Source organism: Temnothorax nylanderi, unplaced genomic scaffold (genome assembly GCF_030848795.1).
Source record: "Temnothorax nylanderi isolate EJ_2023f unplaced genomic scaffold, tnyl_v1.0 TNYL_tig0447_pilon, whole genome shotgun sequence".
Classification (NCBI taxonomy): Eukaryota; Metazoa; Arthropoda; class Insecta; order Hymenoptera; family Formicidae; genus Temnothorax; species Temnothorax nylanderi.
In genome coordinates this window covers 69,444-92,845 of record NW_027249509.1, presented here as the reverse complement: position 1 = coordinate 92,845, position 23,402 = coordinate 69,444, and the positions used below count along the sequence as shown (strand labels likewise).

The 23,402-nt window shown below is 35.6% G+C and overlaps 2 protein-coding genes across 8 annotated transcripts in view; one reads left to right on the top strand and one right to left on the bottom strand.

The window, feature by feature from the left end:
• The window catches only part of Superdeath (Suppressor of ER stress-induced death), a 46,920-nt gene that overhangs the window by 21,611 nt on the left and 1,907 nt on the right, over window positions 1-23,402 (bottom strand). The window lies entirely within an intron of this gene.
• Window positions 1,826-22,746, top strand: LOC139782878 (organic cation transporter protein). 7 transcript variants are annotated; one of them, XM_071721958.1, is made up of 4 exons: window positions 7,703-9,877; window positions 10,210-10,686; window positions 13,558-13,757; window positions 16,287-22,746. In XM_071721958.1, the coding sequence occupies exon 4, from the start codon at window positions 16,404-16,406 to the stop codon at window positions 18,102-18,104; it is 1,701 nt and encodes a 566-aa protein (XP_071578059.1). In that variant the 5' UTR covers window positions 7,703-9,877; window positions 10,210-10,686; window positions 13,558-13,757; window positions 16,287-16,403; the 3' UTR covers window positions 18,105-22,746. The 7 variants fall into 7 exon arrangements, with proteins under 7 accessions (XP_071578063.1, XP_071578062.1, XP_071578059.1 ...); XM_071721957.1 differs by lacking the exon at window positions 13,558-13,757 and having other exon boundaries at window positions 7,703-8,132; XM_071721955.1 differs by lacking the exon at window positions 13,558-13,757 and having other exon boundaries at window positions 7,703-8,387.

Below are 23,402 nucleotides of genomic sequence, written 5' to 3'. Positions count from 1 at the left end.
AGGGTGATACCTTAATAGAACGCGGGCACAGACTGATGACTCCGGTTAGAATTTATTGCCTGAAGAAATACCCGCGACATATCACGAATCGTGACGCGTTGCAACTTGCATGCCATCTGCATTTTCGTGCGCGATTTATCTAAGCCAAAAGTTACATACGATAAAAATTATGCTTACTTACTACATTTACTACATTTTCACATTTCGAATTTCCTCTCTGTGCATTAATTATAATAGATATATAATTAATGCATATCAATTTTCAACGCTTTTAACATCGATGTTAACATCTTTAACTATTGATGAAAAGTAATACGAATAAGGGAAAAGTTTTCGGATTTTTAGAAAATATATCGATACGACATATTAACGAGAATGAATTCTATTGATAATTCAACGTAAATTTAATAACGTGGAATAAAAAGCTATTTTGTGAAAAACAAAAATGGTAGAACAAAGCTGATGGAAATTTTGAAGCGCACTAATATTAAATAAAATTAAATAAAATTATTAAATTTTTCTTTCTGTGTTTGTTATCGATATATTTTTGTCTTGAATTTATTGAAATCGATCTCTGTAAATATCAGCTAAATCGCTATCTAAAATTTTCGAAAAAAATGAAAAAATAATAGAACATTAAAATGTTGTAGTAATGTAATTGAATGCGTTCTCACGTTTTAAATTGAAGTCTTATTTTGTAATGCAATTACGCTTTATTCCGCATGTACTTGAGCTGGCGCCAGAGAGAAGAATCCGATAAGAACGTCGTTACATGGCGCCGCTTAATGAAACGTTATCAGGATTAAGCTCCAATTGCACCGTAATACATCCCGCTGATTTATGCCATGTTGATATAACTAAAAAACAACAATGTAATTGCACTCGAATGTGTGTACATACGCGGATAATTATCAACAATAAACGCGACGTTTGTCCATCAAACGTTAAGACGTTAAATATTTTGATTATACAAGTCGCACGTTGAGTGTCACTTCGTAACACTTTAACGCAATAGCGCGTCATGATGTTACGCAATATCATTACGAAATTAGCACATCCTACACAGTTATTTCTCAAAGTCTCGTGTCTTAAGCATGTTAAAAACCTATTTTTAAACCGTTTGTTTTCTGTCCTAAAACTTCAACGAGACCACATTCGCTCGGCAGTATATCTGTTTTTCCTGTGTGTGTGTGTGTGTGTGGTAAGAAGAATTATTGTGTTTGAGCGTTTATAGAAATACATTTTTTTCTGATTATATGCGATCACTAATCATACAACATATTATTTCATTTTACAAACACGAAGAATTTTTATTTTCTAATCGACCATCGCTGATAACAAGCATAACTCATTCGGGTAAAATTCCTGTTTAGGGGAGACACCTCCAGCGACCTTGCTCTTCACATATATTATAAAGATCATCCTCCTGAGTAATCTTTAGATTAAAAGATTTTAGCCATCGCTCGTTATTTATTAAAAAGTTGTTAACGAAAGAAGTTTAAAAAATATAAGTTTGAAAAACATAAATAATTAATATGTAGGTATGTAAATGACATCTTAATGATGTCTTTAAAACGTCTTATGTCCCGATTTTGGACATTGTGCTGTTTGGGAGCCGCCCCTTCCCTGCACCCTAAAAGAACCAAACCCAACCTATATTATTATGACAGTACTTTTTTAGTTTAGGGCTTCGCCTCCCCCCCCTCTCCACCCCGCCCAAAAATATACTTGCAAATTTTTTATAACGTTATCATTGTACGGTTCACGTATATCGCCGCTCGTGCGCGTCAGCGCATGCACTTGGCGCGAGACTATCGTGTCTATCGTGATCAGGGAGTAAGATATAAGGAGACCGATCTCCGTACTATGAAAGTGGTCAATTTTTGGGCGAAAGTTGGTGGCGCTGGTGTTCCAAAAACGGTGCCCTCGCTGCTGGTGACAGGCGGCTGAACAAAATTACGCGATCCGTAAGGTTGGAATTTTACTACATTGAAGTACACTGAGAAAAAAATCAATTATACATGTGCTATCACGGGGTGCCAAAAACATAAGTAGTTAATTCAATTGTATTATTATTATTAGACCCAAATATCCGGATTATTAAACCAATAACTTAATTATTATTATTAGATCCAATTATTAAAAAAATAATTTAATTATTGATTTAATAAATCCAGATATTGGATCTAATAATAATACAATCCGCAGAAGCGGAAGAAGCGGGAGAAGTCAAACAGAGGGGGAAGGAGGAAAGGGGAGGGATAGGGAAACTAGAATAAATGTAAAGTCGCAAATGACCAGGTCTAAAGGGGTGAGAGTTTGTAAGAGGTTTGGGTACGTTCCTCATAAAAACGCCTTGTAGATTGTGAACCCTACGGGGATATACAATAAAACTTACATACATACATAATAATACAATTGAATAAACTATATACTTATGTGTTTGGCACTCCGTGATAGCACTTTAATTGAAGCAACAGCTTTTTTTTCTCAGTGTATAAGAAAAGTGAGTTATAATTGAGAAAGTGAGTTATAATAGTGAATTTTAATGAATTATTATGGCTATGTTTAATAGAACAAAAATAGATTTGTAAATAACATTATTAATCGAAACTACGAAATACTGTGCTGTGATATAATAATAATCATGTAATAATTCTAGGTAGGCTAATTCTTGATAGGCTTAGGTTTTTCATTCCCAATTTTTTGTACTTTGTTCTTTGCGAACGATAGCCAGTTTTGCACCCCGGCACAAAACAAAACATTTCAATACTTTTCACTTTCAATAAATTATACGAATTATACGAATATTACGTAAATCTGATCGGTCTTATGGCTGATGGCAGAGAACGAGGAATGAAACGTAAACGTTTCGACGCACTAAAAAAATTTTTATATAAAAACATATCTAAATATATATAATCATATAATATTACTAGCTGGTTACCCGGGCTTCGCCCCGGAGAACATATGTAATAAGACACGCAAATAGTCTCTCTCTCCCTCTCCCTCTCCCTCTCCCTCCCTCTCCCTCTCCCTCTCCCTCTCCCTCTCCCTCTCCCTCTCCCTCTCCCTCTCCCTCTCCCTCTCCCTCTCCCTCTCCCTCTCCTCTCCTCTCCCTCTCCCTCTCCCTCTCCTCTCCTCTCTCACTCTCCTCTCCCTCTCTCCTCTCCCTCTCCCTCTCCCTCTCCCTCTCCCTCTCCCTCTCCCTCTCTCTCTCCTCTCTCCTCTCTCTCTCCCTCTCCCTCTCCCTCTCCCTCCCTCCTCTCCCTCTCCCTCTCCCCTCTCCTCTCCCCCTACTCCCTCTCCCTCCTCTCCTCTCCCTTTCTCCTTCTTCCCCTTTTCCCTCCCTTCTCACTCCTCTCCTCTCCTCCTCTCTCTCTCTCTCTCTCTCTCTCTCTCTCTCTCTCTCTCTCTCTCTCTTCTCTCTCTCTCTCTCTCTCTGGTTCTGCTGCTCTCTCTCTCTCTCTCCTCTCTCTCTCTCTTCTCTCTCTCTCTCTCTCTCTCTCTCTCTCCCTCTCTCTCTCTCTCTCTCTCTCCCTTCCCCTTCTCCTCTCTCTCTCTCTCTCGCTCTCTCGCTCTCTCGATTATTTCCCGAAAAAATAGAAAAACAAATAAAAACCGGTTTCCACAAAATCGATACAAAAACTATACACATAGTGGCATTCCCCCGGAAATTCTAGCCCTATTTCATATACTTTTGGTAAAAATTCGATTCAAAGGTTTGGGCTGGGCATTGATGAATCAGTCAGTCAATCAGGACATTTGTCTTCTATATAAAAAAAACCGGTTTCCAGAAAATCGGTAACGAAAAACTATACACGTCATGGCACTCCCCGGAAAATTCTACCCCTGTTTCATATACTTTTGGTAAAAATTCGATCAACTAACGAATGAGTAGTTCGCGGACAGACGGACGGACGGACGGACAAACAGTCGGGTTTTATATAATAGTATGATATAATATATTATATAAAATATGTCTATACATATATGTCCATACTATGTTTCTTTTTCTTTTGTATAATCTCTGTTCGTATGTACAAGACAAATAATAAGAAAAAGAATTAGAAAATAATTAAAAGAATAATTTTTGCATTTTTTTTTCAAAAAAATAAAGTCTGTGCAAATGTGAAAAATTTGTTCATATATAATCATATATAATCATATTTTATATACATTATTACATTTATATATGATTATATATGATTACATATAGGCAAAAAATGGACAATGCAAAAATTATTCTTTTAATTATTTTCTAATTCTTTTTCTTATTATTTTTCTTGTACATACAAACAGAGATTATACGAGAGAAAAAAAAACTTATATGGACATATTTTATATAATATTTTATATAATATTATATAATTATATATATTTAAATATTGTTTTATATAAAAAATTTTTTACCGTGACGTGTCGGCACGTACTGTCGTCGCCAAAGTTGACACTTGAACATTGAAACGGATCGTCACGTGACCCACCAATGATGGAACACAAGCGCTGCGAGTGGTAACATTTAACACTCAACTTTCGCCCAAAATCAGGCCAGGTTTTTGCGGGTAGCCAAGTATGGAGATCGGTCTCCTTATATCTTACTCCCTGATCGTGATATATAAATATCTTTTTAAATGTATAGAAAATTGCGTTCTATTCATTAAATTTATTTCGTTAATAACTTTTTAATAAACACCGAGCGACGGCTAAAACTTTTTGAAGATTACTCAGGAGGGACCCGTAATATATGTGAAAGACAAGATCATTGAAGATCCTTCTTTAAAGGAGTTTTACCTTCATTCGAAATAATAATATTAGGTGTTTGGGTTACATTAAAAGTTATTGTGTTTAAGCATTTACAGAAATAGATTTTATTTTTAACCGACTTAAAAAAGAAGGAAGGTTTTCAATTCGGCGAGTATGTACGTAGGTATGTCCATGATTTTCTCTGAAACTACTGAACGGATTTGGATGCGGTTTTCATGCACTGCACTGTTTTATAGAGCAATCCTCCAGGAAGGTTTTAGTACATAAAATATCGTGTTAGAACATCAGGGTGCTAAGCAGTAAGGAAATATACGATAATAATTACAAGCTACTAATGAATTATTATTTTTTAATCGATTTCATTATTCATATTAATTGAATAAAGCACTAAAAAAATATAAAATAAATAAAAAAATGTTTTAAAAGTATAAAATTAAAAAAATTTATTAAATTGAACCGACTTTAAAAAGAAATTTAAAAAGTTTTAAAAATAAAAAAGCTCTAAAAAGTATGAAATAATACTTTTAAGAATTCCTTTCAATGTTTTGGAGTCAGCGGCAAATTAATAATACTTTTAAGAATTTCTCTCAATTTTTTTGAATCGGCGCCAAATTAATAATACTTTTAACCTTCTAGCGCCCACAATTGCACTAGTGCAATATTACTTCATGGGCGCACCAAATTGTCCTGTCGACTAGAGATGGGCGATACAGCTGAAAGTATCGATACATCGTATCGATACGCATCGTAGATAAAAATATCAAACGTCTCGTATCGATATCATCAATATCAGTACACGAAAATTAAAACGTTGCAACCTTTTAGTAATTGACTGTACATACATAAAGATATTAAATTGGTTTAGCCGTTTTGCAAAAATTGTTGGCATGCAATTTCTTGCTGTGTCCTTTGTGTCCTTTGCAAAATATTGTGTATATATAGAGCGTAAGCAAAATCCTATCTCAATGTGATGATATCTATATTTCTCTAATTCCTTATAATAAGATGACATATATAATTAAATGTATGTTTATGTCATTTTTTGCCAAATCTCTAGACTTATCAAAAGATCAACCAACTAACAGGTGAAACAGGAGCTTGAATAGAATACATAATGTATGTATATAAACTTTTCTTGTATTCGATATGGTTTAGTAAATACAGCGCGGACTCTCTGTTTCCCGAAAAGATAGTCCCAGCACCCACCAGCGTAGCCGGTGCGGACTCTATCTTCAAAAGGGAACAGTCCCAGCACCCACTGGTTTATTTTATGAAACATCACCAGTGTGGACTCTGTTCCCCGAAAAGATAGTCCCAGCACCCACCAGCGTAGCCGGTGCGGACTTTATCTTCAAAAGGGAACAGTCCCAGCACCCACTGGTTTGTTTTATAAAACATCACCGGTGCGGACTCTGTCACCCAAAAGTAACAGTCCCAGCACCCGCCGGTGCTTTACTGAACCATAGCAAATACAAGAAAAATTTATATACATACATTATGTTTTCTGCTCAAACTCTTCTTTTACCTTCCAGTTCATTGGCCTTATCCCTTTTAATACACTCTATATATCCTTGTTTTCATAAATCGTTAATCGTATCGATATTTGAAATATCGATACTGTATCGCCCATCTCTACAGTGTCGACAACTGACGATCTTTTACTGGTATAGGGATTGTTATTTCTATACTTTACTACGGGAGTAGTAAAGTAGATCCCACCGTTCTAGGCCAAATAACGAAGCGTTTCCGAAAACAACATTGCGTCTCCGACTTAGGGTCTATGACCACGAGACCGAAAATCATCCGAGGAACGTGCTCGAGAAACAAGGTTAGAGTTATTTTTTTTCGTAAATACGTGTTGATCCCTTTAGTTAGAGAGTAAATAAATATAAAAAATGATTGCGGGAGTTATTTTAACCTTTGGCTGTAGAATGGCAAGGTCAACGTTGCACTAGTACATATAACAATTTGTATAACATAATTTTCACCCTTTGGGCTCCAAATCTTTTTCTACCGGTTTTTTTCACCTTCAAATAATAAAATAAGCCAAATATATGAGTTTCAGAATTTTATGACAGCGAAATCAAAATGCGGGCGTTACAGGGTTAAGAATTCCTTTCAATTTTTTGGAGTCGGCGCCAAATTAATTTAGTAATTATTAATTTGGCGCTGACTCCAAAACATTGAAAGGAATTCTTAAAAGTATTATTTCATACTTTTTAGAGTTTTTTAATTTTTTTATAATAAATGCTATCGTTGGTCATACAATATATGACCTTTGTGTTTTACAAATGCAAGGATGCTTTTATTTTTTAACATCTCTGACAACGAGTACAACTCATCTCAAACATCAAAAACTTGATATATTTATAATTGTCGATATTACATAATTTTTTTTATTGATTGTTATAGCTTACGAATTAGCATAATCGATATTACACGAGTTATCTATATTGCGATAAATATGAGCGTGACATTCAAATCGTATCTGCAATTAGCATCTAAAACTTTTAACACGCATTTGACTGAACTAGAAAAATGTCGAGTTATAGTCACGCGATATTATCTTGAAACCCGATTCTGCTGAACGAAATGACAAAACAATATATATTGGTCATTCAATCGACATTGTCGGTCGTACACACGGGGCGTGTTTGTCGTCGTATCGCTGGCACAAATTACTTATCTCGAAATTCTGTCCTCGCTTCTCGTGGATAAAAACGATTCAAGCCCCGGCAATAACTTTCTCTTTCATCGACGATTATTCAAGCGCTCGCGTCTACACGCGCGAGGAACACCGCAATTGCATTTAAAAGCAAGGCTAACTATTTTAATGTATTCGCAAAAACTCGTTAAAGCGATAACGACTTAGTTTTACCATAAATTATTAATCAATCGGCGGTTCGAAAACAAGAAAAGGAAACTCCTGCAGATCTGCCAGTCGAGAATCAGTCGCAAAATCGATCGCAGTCATTACGTTTCCGTGTACGTCAAATTTCGTTAAATGCGACAGATCGACCCACGGACAGATCGCAAGTGAATACGCGCTATTGCCGATCGATCTTTCGACGCACGAAGAGAGCTTTGGCAACTTGAAACATCGACTAATTATGAATAATCTATCTACTTGTCGTCTTTCACGAGACCGAGCAGACGCATATTTCTCGCACGTCCCGCGACGATCAGGCAATTATCGCCTCGCTATAGGCTGTCTATGTAATGTCAAGGACGCAAGGCACACGCTTAAGTACACGCTTAATTGAAGAAGAGTTTGGACCAATGACGCTCCAGAAATTCAAAGTAGCATTAAAGCTGTTGGGCATTACTTAACGTGTGGCAAACATATCGTTTAAAGTCGGCCGGCGGTAAAGATGTGTTGGCACGTGTGTGAGCATATTATCATCATCTAACAGCGGTTAATCAACCAAACAATAATTTATTTAATGTCAATCAATCACGCACTGTGGAATTCGGCGTACCCCATTTCCACTTCTGCGTTCATTGACACAGTTATCAGCTTCGTCTCTGAAAGAATATAGCCATCCGCTGATTCCGCCGCGAGACAATGTGTCGCAAGAAGTTCGAGAAGAAGCAGCATAGTGATGCTGATAGTGACAGTGGTACCAAAATTGTTGTTTTAAAATTATACAGAGATGCGCGTCTCGTGTTCGAAAATTTTGAAGAAAACGCAGTAAATTGATTCTATCGAGGATCTCTCCGACATTGGTCTCAATTATTCTATCAATTAACGATTCAAGATAAAAGAAACGTGCACGTTAGGATAAAATATTCAATTACGCAAAAAATATTCAAACGTGAAACTTTTTAAGACCCGCGTTATCGCGAACGCCGTGCGATTACCAGCGGTATCAAAATCTAGGACTGATGTGATAGATTTATGATAATAACAGTGCGATTAGTTTTCAACGTGAAGATATCGCGGCGTATAAAGCTGTCGCATTTATTTGTGTTGCGACATTTGCTGCCGCGAAAATACGCGACATAATGACAAAATGAGCCTCACACGGCGTAGGTAGAGACCGTAGCAACTGTATTCTCAAAGTCGACAAAGTCACGCTGAAATATTCCGTAGGCGACGAATCTTTATAATTTTTTGTAAACTCAAGGCAATTTATAATTAAGTGTGAAGCTGATGCCAATTAACAATGTTATGAGATTAACTGACTTCATAAAATCTTGTTATATCGCTTAACGTATTACAATAAAAATAATTGATAATTAAACAATACTTTTAATAATTATCAATTTCTAGTAATTGCGTGCTTTCATCTCATGATATTTTCACAAAAACATAAATTTGATCCCGAAATCAACAGCTTCTCATTCGGTATTCAAATTTCTGTTTTCTCTCTAAATGGCGAAGTAATTTCATAATATCGCAAAAAGTTGATTCCTTTCTCTTCTTTATTCTATAAACTTCGAGACCACGGAGATTGGCACCTCGACGCAAAAAGTGAGCGTTTATCAAAGTAAAATGTCAGCAATATTCCGCGACAGATCTGTATACATAAAGAAATACTGTGATAATATGCGATATCGTCATGCTTCGATGGTCGCGCATATACATGCTATTATTCGAGTATCGAAAATAACTGCTATCATCGATCAGTACCATCCGTAACACGCTCTCAAAACTACAGTGCCGAGAGTTTGCAAGCATAATCAGTACAGTGATACAGTAACATGTGACTGATAAGAAATCTGGTTTACTTCACAAGTTAAACCACAAGTGTTTTGTCACTTTTCAATAGCTTATTACTTAAAATATTATTTTAAAAATATGATATATAAATTTAAAATCAAAGATACTATCAATAATTAGGGCGAAAAAAGATCGAAACTCTACACTTTCACAATCGGATTGATTAGATAATAATATTACCTAAATAATTGTGTAAAAATGATCATCTAATAATCAAAATTGAATTGGAATTGAATCTGGACCCTAAAAGAGAGCTACTTAAAATGTAATAACTAATCATTTTAATAATTTTGTAAAATATATCATTATAAATATATTTATTATATAATCATATATTTTCGCTTCACATATTATAAACTATCTACATCTTTCAAAGAAGGAAAAAGTGTAATTATTATAAAATATTATTTTTTATTCATTTTATTTACATTTAATTTACGCAATCAATGATTCCGTAGGATAAAATAGATTTAATAGACGAACATGAGTAATACTATGGTATTTCCCTTTTTATGACTTTTTATCCTTTCTAATCTCTACTCTGAAAATCACAGTGTGTAAAAGAAATGCAATAAGAAGACTATTTAATTTAATAAAAAATAACAGCAGAAAGATTACTTATTCTATTAAGAAATTCCACATGGAACTACTGCTAGTAATCACAGTAAATACATTACTGCGTAAGGTCATGTGTGTTGAGTACTTTTAATAATTTGCAGGCAACAACTATTTATAAGCTCTCAATTATGGTCGTCGGTTATTGATAACGCAATCGCCTTGCGCGAAACTCTCTTTCCCGGACGGGCGCTGCATCTCGCAGAGTGGAATTTACTGGTCTAAAAGGAATAATCCATCACGCGGAAGAGGTTGAGCGCGAGTGACGATCGCGAGTGACTGTGTCGCGTGCAAGAGCAGCCGCAAATTTCGTTAAGTACTATAAAGTCTACTTGGAGGAATCGTCCAATCTCCTGGATTCAAGTTAGAGAACGGAAAACCAGTCGTTCTTCTCAGCTCGCCGAAGGCATTAGGCAGCGGTGGTTCGCGCAGCCGCTCTCCCACGTTTCGCGATCGGGACCGCTGTACCGGCAGATTTATCGATCATCCACACACGAGCCATCCACTTGTCATTTTTTGTGATATCCTGTTGTGATCAAGTGGATGCTACTCGTTGTGCGCTGCATAATTATAGACGAAAGGTACCTTTTAATATCAACAATAAGCTTTGTGTTAAAAGCTTTATGTCTGATTTGTGTTCGGTAAACCAATTTCTAACTTTTAATGGCAGTTATATAATTAGATCCCAATTTATCACAATATAGAATTTCACATATCGCGCGTCAATATTATTACGACAATCTACATATTTCTATTTCTATTTTTTTTATTTTTTTATAGGTACTTTAATGATATATACATGTATTACATTACCGTAAAATTACCGAGAAATTTAATTTCTATTGTATAAAGAAAGAATTGATATACTAATTTTCAAGTTATTTAATCGATTAAGCAATTAGATCAAAGTATAATAAAAGTATAGGCATCAGCATTTTGCTGCAAAATGCGTCACGTAAAAAGGTCAAATATAATTTGCAACGTAATACGAAAAACGATTGCATTACCGACATAGACAAACTAGATTTTTTAGCATTGTACGCAAAATAATTATCGTAATTAAAAAATCTGTTTTCTACAGAAAAGAATAATTTATTATAATATAACGTATAATATCTATATTATATATTATAATATAACAGCATTAGATCTAATTAAAAATAATCCTGATACTTTAATTTATAAAAATTTACTTTTTTAAAAAAAGGCACAAAAAAGGCGTCAAGTATACGCGCCTGTCTACCTACAAAAAATATAATATCAGAAAATGACACCAAGTAGGAATAAATTTTTGGAAAGAAGCTGTTGCATTTTTTTAATTTAATCAAAATTTAAAAAATATTTAATGCAAAAAAACTTGGCGCAAGAAAACAGAAAAATTGACATTTCAACTTTGCATCACAATATCTCCGCTCGTAGGACACCTAAATGAAAAATAAACAGTTTTATTTATAATTCGAATTCAAGCTATCGATTGAGCCTACTCAGAATTTGGCCGGTTCAACCGTTATTGAGATCCGATAATCTAGAGTAAGAATCTCTCAAGTAGTTTCGCGTATAAATACACGGTCTGTGTCTCGTTGCGCATATAACACTTGGCACGAGACACTATATACCGTCTCTTGATTCAGAGTATTAATGAAACGAATACTTATTTTTATTAAACAAGAGTATGGCATATTGAATTAACAAAATTATTTCCAATTAATAATCTAAGGTTGTTAAAATATAGCATCGTGTTTTCTGCGTAATAACTGCATACTTCAAGATAAAAAAAAACTCGATGGCTCTAACACAAATAAAATTTATAATTATCAGAAAAATTAACTTCCTATGAAAGGATTTTCATGAAAGTTTCGATTTCGGTTTCGATCGAACTTAATTATTGACTTGACTAAACCAATATGCAACATATAATAATTAATATGTAATTAAAATTTTGTTCGAAAATAATGTAATATTTTTGAAAAATATTTAAAAAGAATATTGTAATAATCTATTAATTACATTACCTAAAAAATTCTAACAAAAATGAGAATATTTATTAATTATTTAATCAATGTTTAAAAATTTATTGAATTATAACGTTATATATTTTCGATAAATTTGAATGTCTTAATTTTTATTTAGCACAATTTGTAGAAATATAATTTAATTAAAAAATCAATATACGATCTTAATGCTTAAAGGTTTTTTTTTATCCTATCAACTAGTAAACTACGGTACCTAGGAACTCAACCCATAACTTGCATATAACATCTGATTTAATTATACTAATTACATAACATAAGTGTATTGAAAAAACAATTTAACTCCAGAATGAGAAGTATGGGAAAAAAACTTGCAAAGAACCCATTTCAGATGACAATACAGAAACATTGAAAAGAGCTGCAAATATGCACTCTACAATTAATCAATATCTACCCCTTAATCGGGGGATCATTCATGTAATCTCGAGTTCTTAGAACTCTTCAAATTATTTTTGTTTTCCCTTAAGGGGATGCTGTAGTAACAGTAATTACCGACATTTTTTTAACACGGTTACAAGCGAGAAACCACGTAATGATGAATGTTGAAATGATTGTTGGCAATTGTCCATTAAAGACTTTATTCAGACACAGGTAAATGGTGAATCGAAGATGTAATCGTTGAAACTGGATTTGACGACTGACTGAGCAGAACTCAGCAGGACAAGTACTAGACAAGACTGCCCTGGTAACCATCTCCGATAGAAAACGATTAAAAACGGCTATATCTGTATCATTTTTAATCGTATCTTATCGGTTTTATCGTTCCATATTTAGAAGACAGATAAAACATTAATCAAATCGAATCGGTTTCTATCGTTTTAGATCCGAATAAGGAAATAACTATACAAATTTTATAGTTATGAATTGTTTTCTATATGTACAATTATTGCCCGTCTGAATCAATCGTATATACACGATATAGTATATATCATTATTTATGGTAATAATTTTACCGTATGCATTAATACGGATATATAAGAATAAAATGATAGACATCTCATCGATATTTATATGACTTAACCGAACCAACACATCTATCGTTTCTTATCAGAATTTTCCGACATACAACTTATCATTTTCTGTACAGCAGCTAATCGGTTCATTTTCTGTTGTATATCAATGATATAAATTGAATCGTTTGAAAGCCTTCTACTTTGTATATGTTTTTATAAGGTTAAAACGATTGACATCTCGTCGATATTTATACGACTTAACCGAACCGATACATCTATCGTTTCTTATCAGGATTTTCTGACATACAACTTATCATCTTCTTTACGGCAGCAAATCGGTTCGTTTTCTATCGTATATAAATTGAATCCGCATTAACCAATCGGCGATTAGTTCGCGACAATGCCGCTAGGCCGCGCATGATGGAAAGCGCTTCTCGTATTTAAAATACATCCAGTTATAATATATAAGCAGACCCCCTGCGAGGCGAAAAGCAGAGAAATCCAGTATCGTAACTGGAGGGATCTCTTCCTATAAGGACCTCCTGGCGGTAGCCGCTCCGGACTCCCGGACACCGAACAACGAGCCCAGCGGCCTCCGACTCCTGGCGCTAGTTGCCCCGTTCCCGGCGTTCTTCAAAACGATGAAAACCGATTGAAAGAAATGAATCGGTATGAATCTGATTCCTTAATTCACGGATTCATAAGACATTTACGATAGGATCCTAAGTATTTTGTAACGTGAGTTTCTGATGGAGTATCGTAAATAAACGATTCACTAACCATATTAAAAACGATAGAAACTGATGTGCAGCTGATAAGACATTTACAATAGGATCCCAAGTATTTTGTAACGTGAATTTCTGATAGAGTATCGTAAATAAACGATTCACTAACCATATTAAAAACGATAAGAAATTTTTTATCGTTTTCTATCGTTGGCGGTTATCAGGGTGGACAAGAACTTGACAAGAATTAGACAAGAACTAGACAAGAACTTGACAAGAACTAGACAAGAACTAACTCGAGTTCAACAGAGATCTTCTTTTATACGATTTTTCATCGATAAGTCCTAACCAATAACGTAACGCGTTCTAATGTCGGAAGTAACGATTGGAGCGGCTGATTAAAGAACAATAAAATAAAGTTTAGTATATGACGAAAAGGTCTATTAGCATAGGATTAATTTATAGCTGTGATCAGAAGATATTGAAAAAGGGATTTGAAGTAAGTCACGTAAAAGGGTAAAGGCCTAGACAAATATGTAGTGTTAAAAATTATCTTGAGAATTTAGAAACGGAATTTGTAAATATGAAAAATCTAGAGTTATGGCACGTAACAGCACTCACACTGAGCTACGAGACATCCCCGACTTAAATGTTAAGAGTTAAACTATCATTTTATCTCTGACACAGTTCGATAGAAATTATTTTTTCTATACATATATGGGGTGCTCTCCAGCAAGGACACACTGTGTTACACTGTGCTACACCGTGTAAAATACTTGTTAGAACGCAGTTTAGTTTCTTAGTATAACACCAGAGTGCATTATAGTTTTCCATTCTTATTTTTACGAGTATTTACCGCATCTATAATAAACTTACAATTTTAAATTGTTAAATTATAAGACCCTGTGCACAATAGAACACATATTAGGAATAAGAGTATATATTAAATATTAGGATATATAAATGTAGAAATATTCCTGTAATAAATATTAAATATTTGGATATGAAAATGTAGGAATATGTTATATTTTATTCTTTTCCATTATGTATTATGTTTAATTAATTATTATTTCTAATCCCGATTCTTAATATTTAATATTTTTTCTTATTCGTAAAATGTGCTCTATTGCGCGGGCCTATAAGTCTCTCAAGGAGTAACACGGTTTTTGTGATAGGTCTCAACAATTTAACGGGTTACAGTACTCTGACAGGAGTAAAAATTAGGAAAAATTTAGGAAGTTGTAAAAAGTTATAAATTAATAGAAGTATGAACTTTTTGTTACATATGTCTACTTGCTTTGTATGTTACCTACATTTAAAAATATATTTTTATATAAAACAATTCTAGATTTTATAATATATATTAGCATCATTTTGTCCATTTCAATTCTGTTCTGCAAAAAAATCATACTTCAACAGTAACCATCCTAGCCTCAACAGGAGTAATCTGAAATCAGTATAATGAATTTCTTTATTCATTAGGATTATAATTATCGGTTCATGGAGTGGATTTAAAAAAAACAATATTTTGCAAAATGAAAAAATATATAAAGTTAAATTTAATCTCTTTACTGAAAAATTAGTACTCGTGAAATAAATAAATAAATAAATAACGGTTATTTATTAAAATCTGCGAAAAGTCTCCGTGAACTGATGCAAATAATTATAGTAAACATTTAAAGTTGTTCGAATAACGTTCTCGTGGTTACAGTTTTAAATAATGCTATTCTAAAAAACACAGTGATAATAATATTCATTATAAAATATAATTTTTGTACACTAAGATATTGTTAAATGTACTTAACAGCAAATAACAAAAAATTTATACTCCTATTAACATACTTTTTGCAACTCCCCAACTTTTTCATAATTTTTACTTCTGTCAGCGTCTCGTATTAAATATAAAAACCTCTAATTAAATTATATAAGGTAAATTGTACTTTTAATAAAAATATTTTTTTAATTTTCGTATTGTAGTAGCTCATATTTAAGAATAAGCATGACTACTAAATGTAAACAATTTTTTGAAATGGTAGCACTAACATGCTTTACCTACACGCTGAAACTTAGATTTTTACTGTGTCGAGCTGTGTAACACTGTGTCACTGTTGGAACTTGGAACATCCCGTGTTGAACACAATATTACACTGTGTCTTATGTGTCTCTTGCTGGAAAGCACCCTATATATATATATATATATATATATATATATATATATATATCTCTCTCTCTCTCTCTATGTGTTAATGTTTTTTAAGTATTTTTAAGCAAGATTGCCATTTTATTTATTAACAGAAGCTTTATTTTATTTATTTATCAAATATAAATTATCTTTATAGATATTGTAATAATTCTTGACGAGAAATTTTATCTATATACGTATATACATATGTATGTATAAAATGTAAATCCGCAATCTTTTATATTCGCGATTAGTACGCTGAATAATTTACATCTGGAAATGTCCTTTCAGCGTAATCGTATGCAGCGCCTAACACGAGGACGACCAACGATTTAAATAACCACAACCACGATACCCGTCAAGGTACCCAGATAAATTTCCCGACTGCGAACTCAACGAGCGGCCGAGATGGCGAGCGTGGACAACGATCTCGAGGAGCTCATGTCCCACCTGGGTGAATTCGGCAAATATCAGTTCCGGCAGTACTGCCTTCACTTACTCGCCGCCCTTACGGCCGGTGTGCACATGCTGTCTCTACTGACAGTCGCGGCGGTGCCAACGCATCACTGCGACATCCCGAAAGCGAATGTGTCGTCCGTCTTGACCAAGGAGTTGTTCAACTACACCGTTCACAACTGGAACGATTCCTCGGACGTGCTAGAACATCTTCCACGCCGTCTCGATAGCTGTCACTATTTGGACCGCGAGAACGTTACCCGGGAATGCGACTCGTGGACCTACGACACGACGCACTTTCAATCCTCGCGCGGCATGGAGTGGAACTTCGTTTGCTCGCAACGTTGGATGGGCGCCGCGGCGCAATCCTCGTACATGTTCGGCGTATTCGTGGGCGCGGTTACCCTCGGCAGTATGGCAGACAAGTACGGCAGGAAGATTATATTCTACGTTTCCGCCGTGGCACAGTTGACGCTCGGAGTATTAGTCGCCCTGATCAACAACTACTATATCTTCCTGGCGATCCGTTTCCTGTACGGTATCTTTGGCTCCGCCGGCGCGTACATCACCGGATTCGTGCTGACGATGGAATTGGTGGGTCCGTCCAGGAGGACCGTGTGCGGCATATTGTTTCAATTAGCCTTCGCCGCGGGTTTTATGCTGGTGGCTGTGTGGGGCGCCGTGCTCAAGGACCGCATGTGGCTGCAGATTGTATACGGTATGCACAGCGCGGTCCTACTCGGCCACTGGTGGTGGATGGACGAGTCGCCCAGGTGGCTGTGGGCGCACAATCGCGCCGCCGAGGCGATCATCATCGTACAGAGGGGTTTAAAGGTGAACGGCAGCAACGTCCACGTGGACGCCGCCAAGTTGATCAGCAAATCGAAGGTGCAGCAGGAGACCAAGGAGGACAAGTCGCACGGCGCGCTGGATCTCTTCAGGACGCCGAATCTCCGCAAGAAAAGTCTGAATATCTGCCTCAATTGGTTCGCCAACTCGATCGCTTATTATGGACTGGCGCTCAACATGGGCAATCTCGTCGGCAATCCGTTTATCATGTTGTTCCTCAGCGGCGTGCTGGAGTTTCCGGTATACATTTTGATAATATTCACCATGGACCGCACCGGTAGGCGATCCCTGGTCAGCGCGTTCTTGATGATAGGCGGGTTGTGCTGTATATGCGCCGCCATCATTACCGGCGCCACCGACGAACTGGCAGCCGTGGCCAAGGTCACGATAGTGCTCCTGGGCAAGGGTTGCATTGCCGGCTCGTTTGCCATAGTGTACAACTACACGGCCGAGCTGTTTCCCACGGTGGTGAGGAACACGGCGCTCGGTATCGGCTCCATGTGCGCGCGTCTCAGCGGCGCTCTCACGCCTATGATCTTCCTGCTGGACTCGCTGGACCCGCGAATGCCAGCCGGGTTCTTCGGCCTCGTCGCCCTGGTGGCAGGCTTCCTGGCGCTCTACCTGCCGGAAACGCTGAATCAACCGATGCCGGAGTCCATCGAGGACGGCGAGAACTTCGGCAAGGGCGACACTTGCTTCACCACCTGCATGGGCGGCGGCGCGAAAACCGCCACGAGCGATCGCGATGTCACGATGAACAAGATACACGAAAAAGACGAAAAGGAGAAATTGAATGATATATAAACGACCGTATTGTCTTAGGAAATTCACTAAGTGCCTTCAATTAGTATTTATAGCTATAATTCGCTGAGATAAAACGGACATACCTTGGTCTTGACATCATGAGAACATCGTACTGCGTAGATATAGGTACTGATATTAGAAATTACAAATACTTTTTTTTTTAATTAGCCTAACTAAATATACTAGCTAATAATACGCACAATTTACTATTGAAAAGAAGACATTTAGAAATAATTTATATATCATGTACAAATACAACGAGAGAGAATTATTTCTTGAAATTGCATATATGTATATACACATACAGGGTGTCCCAGGTTTTTCCGTAACAAACTTTACTATTATAGTACGTTCTATGAGCAGAAATAAGAAATAAATGTTATATAAACATAGTCCCAAAATGCTTTATTAGAAAGTTATAGCAATAAAGGTAAAATTTTGTATTGAAGAAATAATAATGGTCTTGACATAGATATGTAACACGCCGTTATCTTATCCGTTTTTTCTATTCGTGTTTACTATTTGAATTAATTGAAAATGATCATGAAAACTTGTATAAATACTAATAACGAGCAATATACCTTCCCAGATAACACAATGTCTTAATGACGTCTTAATGACGTAGTTAAGACGTTTTATAATATGATGTCTTAATGACGTCTTTAAAACGTCTTATGTCCCGATTTTGGACATTGTGTTATCTGGGTTGTAAAATATTGTCGCAAAATGCTGCGAGTTTTCACAAACAAAGAATACACAATATTTATTATTTTGTATACAGGTTTGTGTGCAGGGAATGCAAAGGCTTCTGTTAAAGAATATCAACGCAGTCGATTTCCTATATAAGAATGCCGCATCACACAGTCTTTACCAATGTTTATTTACAATTATGCTTGACGGATTCAAATTCTTAAGGTGATAAGTTTACATCGATGTATAGCTTGTATTTACATGGACTGGTGGCATTTTAAAATGCAAATTTAAGTAAAATTTCCAGACAGCACTATGTCCAAAATCAGAATATAAGACGTCCTAATGTCTTTAACCCTCCAACACACATGTGGGTTACGGTAACCCAGTTCGTTCGAAACACGTGCCAGCATTTCTAAACGGTGAGGAGTAAGGGGTTGGGGCCAGGGAGGGGGGGAACTTACACATCGCCACTACAAATCCCCCGGTATAGCAGCTTTAGTGTGCTGAGTACTCGACGCTGCGTAGCTAGAATGTGTTGAAACATGTATATGGTTACGTTCACCCAGTGCTGTGATAACGTTTACAGTCTGTTAAGTAAGAGCGTGTACAGGTTAATGTGTAGAAAAATTTATTTTAAATAATTTTTAAATACATGGATTTGTTGTACTCCATCAGAAGAAAGATGCTTTTCCATCAATAATGTGTCCAGTCACCACCGGCGTCGATAATTGCCTGGCATCTTCGAGGCATGCTTTCGACTAAATGCGGCACTCATGGCGGTTTACGTATTTCTCAGGCAAGAATTCAACGCCAACTGAATCTTTCGTGACAAAGCATCAAGGACAAAGGTTCCATCTATTGACTCACGCAAAAATTAGGGCGATATTTCAAAACCAACTGCCAGTTATGCTGTACACGCTCTTACTTAAAAAAACGGGTCACAGAGAGAAACGGTTATTCCATATTCTCAAATAAATAACGAAATTATTTTCTCAGGCAAGAATTCAACGCCAACTGAATCTTTCGTGACAAAGCATCCAGGACAAAAGTTCCATCTATCGACTCACGCAAAAATTAGGGCGATATTTTAAAACCAACTGCCAGTTATGCTGTACACGCTCTTACTTAACTGACTGTAAATAGCAAGGCGTCGGTTCGTCTCAAGAAATATTTTTACGGCATGTTAGATCCAGCAAATGTAAATTCCTTGATTTTGTATACTTTATGTGAGAATAACGTGAAAATAAAGCGCATTGATTTCATACTAGATCTCAGTTTGGCGCTCAACAAGGCGCTTTACGATTATAACTCTCCGATCAGATTTGCGAGTCCAGATTAAAAGTTTTCTAAAATATTACGAGATCCCCGAAAATCAAGATCCGAGCGATCTAATAACCGACAATAAAATAGAATAACAAAAAAGTTTATTTTATTATTTTTTCACAGAACATTCGTTTAATACTTTAATAAAAGTACAAAAATCACCTAACTTCATCTCACCGATTAAATATACTTTTTGAAACAAATCATTATGACGTATTTTTTTTCTTAAACTACAACTCATTACCTTTCCATTCATATATAATTAAACCCTCGTATCTCTTTTTAAAAGAAAACTGTGATTTAATTTAAACAACCGGTTTTTTCACTTAAAAAAAACTTTTTTTAATCCCAAAAAATATTTAGTCCGATACGAGCAACTAAATATTTTACATAGTTTAACTAAACATTAGTTAAATTAATTAATTCTTGATTAAAAAATTTTAAAGGTTGACATGAATGCATTATACCTTTTTTAGTGCAACTTAATAATTGTTGAAACAACTAATGTTTAGTTAACTAACTAACATGTTTAGTTGCTCGTATCGGACTAAATATTTTTTGGGATTAATAAATTTTTTTCTCAGTGTTCGGATCTTTTTTTGGTTCTCTCTCTTCTTTTTTCAAAATATCTCGAATACCAGTAGTTTTATGTCATTTTCATCTATATATTCTTTTTCTTTAATGTTTGGTGTATCGATTTAAAAAAAATGACTTTAAAATTGGTGCATTAGATCCCAAGATATAAAAAAAAAGAAAACTCTGGGTTACGCTAACCATGTGCGGTGTTAATAGCCTAGGAAAATTAGGATTTATCTGCGGAAAAATTCGCACCCAGCTGAATTTTTGCATATACCGGATGTCGTGTCGCAGCCAGTGATTACGTGCAAAAACAAAATATGGTCTTTACTTTTACCATATCTGCTCTGTTTAACAAAGGTAAATCGAAAGCTTTAAAAATATTAGAAAAACGTGACGATTTGAGAAATTCTGCAGAGATTTTTAAAATAAAAGTATATTCGCCACAATTAATTTTTACTAATGGAGTACGCTTCCTTTTGGCGATGTATGACGCTTCACATAATGAGGAATCAATAGACACATTGAGATATTATTGTTTTGTTAATCAACGCTGCTTACTAAGGCTGTGAAATTATATACTCTTCCACCAACATCTACAGTGTTGCTCAACAGCATTTGTATCGGGTGTACTATCAAGTGCAAACATGGCTCGAGGAACAATCTCAATCCTGAAAACTGAGGAAGGATAAGGAGGAATGATATTTCAGAACCGATTCCATCTTTGCTACCATCTGCACCGGACACTTTGTCAAACTCCATTTTTTGCAACTGCTCGAAAAGTTGCGGATTCAACTGTGGCTGCAGGAAAATTGGTTTAAAATGTTCAGCAGTGTGTGGACATTCCCCCCCGTTGCCAGTCTTGTCTCAACACAGCACCTACTGATGCAATCGAAGAATGCTATGCCCACAGCTACGAAGATGTACATCCTGTAGATTTCTTGGTGGAAGCCATGAAAATTGAAGAAGTTATAGATATCGACCCAACGAAGGAAATTGAAGAAGAAGTACTTAATTGTTTTATTTCTCTCCGAAAAACAGTGAATTAGGCCTATTGGGGACACCACATTACAAAAAACGCGCCTAGCACTGTATCTCCGAGGTGGTGTGGAAAACAGTGCATTATCTCTGAAATGTATGAAAGTTGAAACTTTGTAAGCCACAGGACATGAAACGATTGATCTTACGAAAAAAACTTATGGATTGTTTTTTGTAGAGAATTTTATAAGCTACAAATTTTGTAATAACTATTTTTGCCGTAGGACTAATGAATAAAGAGATATTCGCGAAAAACTGTTTTTTTTACCTTTGACCCTCTGTAAAATTTTTAGCAGGGGTCACATTGATGGGGACTTTTCACATATTGTTTATAACGACGAAATAAAGGTCTATGCAAAAATTCAGCTGGGTGCGAATTTTTCCGCAAATTTGTTATTTTTTCGTCTAATTTTCCTGGTCTATAATGGGTGGCCCAGGAAGTGAGGTGTTTGAGGGTTAAGACTGGTTGGGTTGTTTCTTATATATTTCGTATTTTTGCTATAACTTCTAATAAAGCATTTTAGGGCCTACGTTTATATAATATTTCTCTCTTATTTCTGCTTATAGAACATACTACTAGAGTTTATACGGAAAAATATGTACATATATGAGAAAGAAATTTATATAAACAATATTATATTTAATTATCTATCTTTATAAAAAAAATTTTAAGTATTCTAAAATTTTAATAACAAAATATATGTATATATGCGACAAAGGACAAGATTTTTGATACATAGGAATTATGTATGAAAGCAGTTTCTATTTTATTATAAAATTATCAATATATTCCGTTGATTAGATTTATATAGCAGCGCTATTTACATAGTAATAATTCGCCGTAATACTGCAGTGACTTCAATTTTTATAAAACTGTACACGTATATAGGAAACATTCAAAGGATGCCTTCGAAATTTAGGAAATAAAATTATTAAATCGCAGGACGATCACGTAGTTAGTAAAAATATTCAAATACAAGCACTTTTACAGAAAAATAAACTTACTCAATAATTGCTTTCTTATATGTAAAACCCTTCCATTATTTATATGACAGAATTATTATTGTGGTTTTCCTACATGTAAATGTTTGGTAATCAAGAAGATTTTAATTTTATGAGTAGGCACTTTCCGTGGTAGACGTGATTGAAAGTTCAAGCGACACCCTATTTCCGCTCACTGTAAAATTCTTCTTGTGAGACGCTGAAATAATTTGAGAGAGAGAGAGAGAGAGAGAGAGAGAGAGAGAGAGAGAGAACGAGGAAATAAATTTGTTGACATCTGACTTATCTCGCTACTTTCGGCGAGATGAACTAGCCGAGGAAAGTTTGAGAGTATGCTAGATAACGGGAAGGACGCGAGGCGCTTTAGAGCACGCTATGATCCTAATGGCGAGGATGCAATTCAGAGAGAATCTTCCGGGAGGGCGCGGGAGATTCTCGGCCCTGATGAAACCGCCGACTCACTCCTCTCTTCCTAGCTAATGGAAAAACTTTGTCGCCTGGCCCAACGCTTTTCCAATCATAAAGTTTGAAAAATGGTCACGTCGGTTATCCGCGAATTTTTTTTCGCCATAGAATTAACGATGATAGGAAAAGATCCTATCTCTCTCTCTCTCTCTCTCTCTGGAAAATTTCGTAAAGTTCTCGCTGGACACTTCAGTTGCTATA

Excerpts from the sequence above, each read along its gene's own strand:
- LOC139782878 (XM_071721962.1), top strand. The coding sequence starts at position 16,404 with ATGGCGAGCGTGGACAACGATCTCGAGGAGCTCATGTCCCACCTGGGT.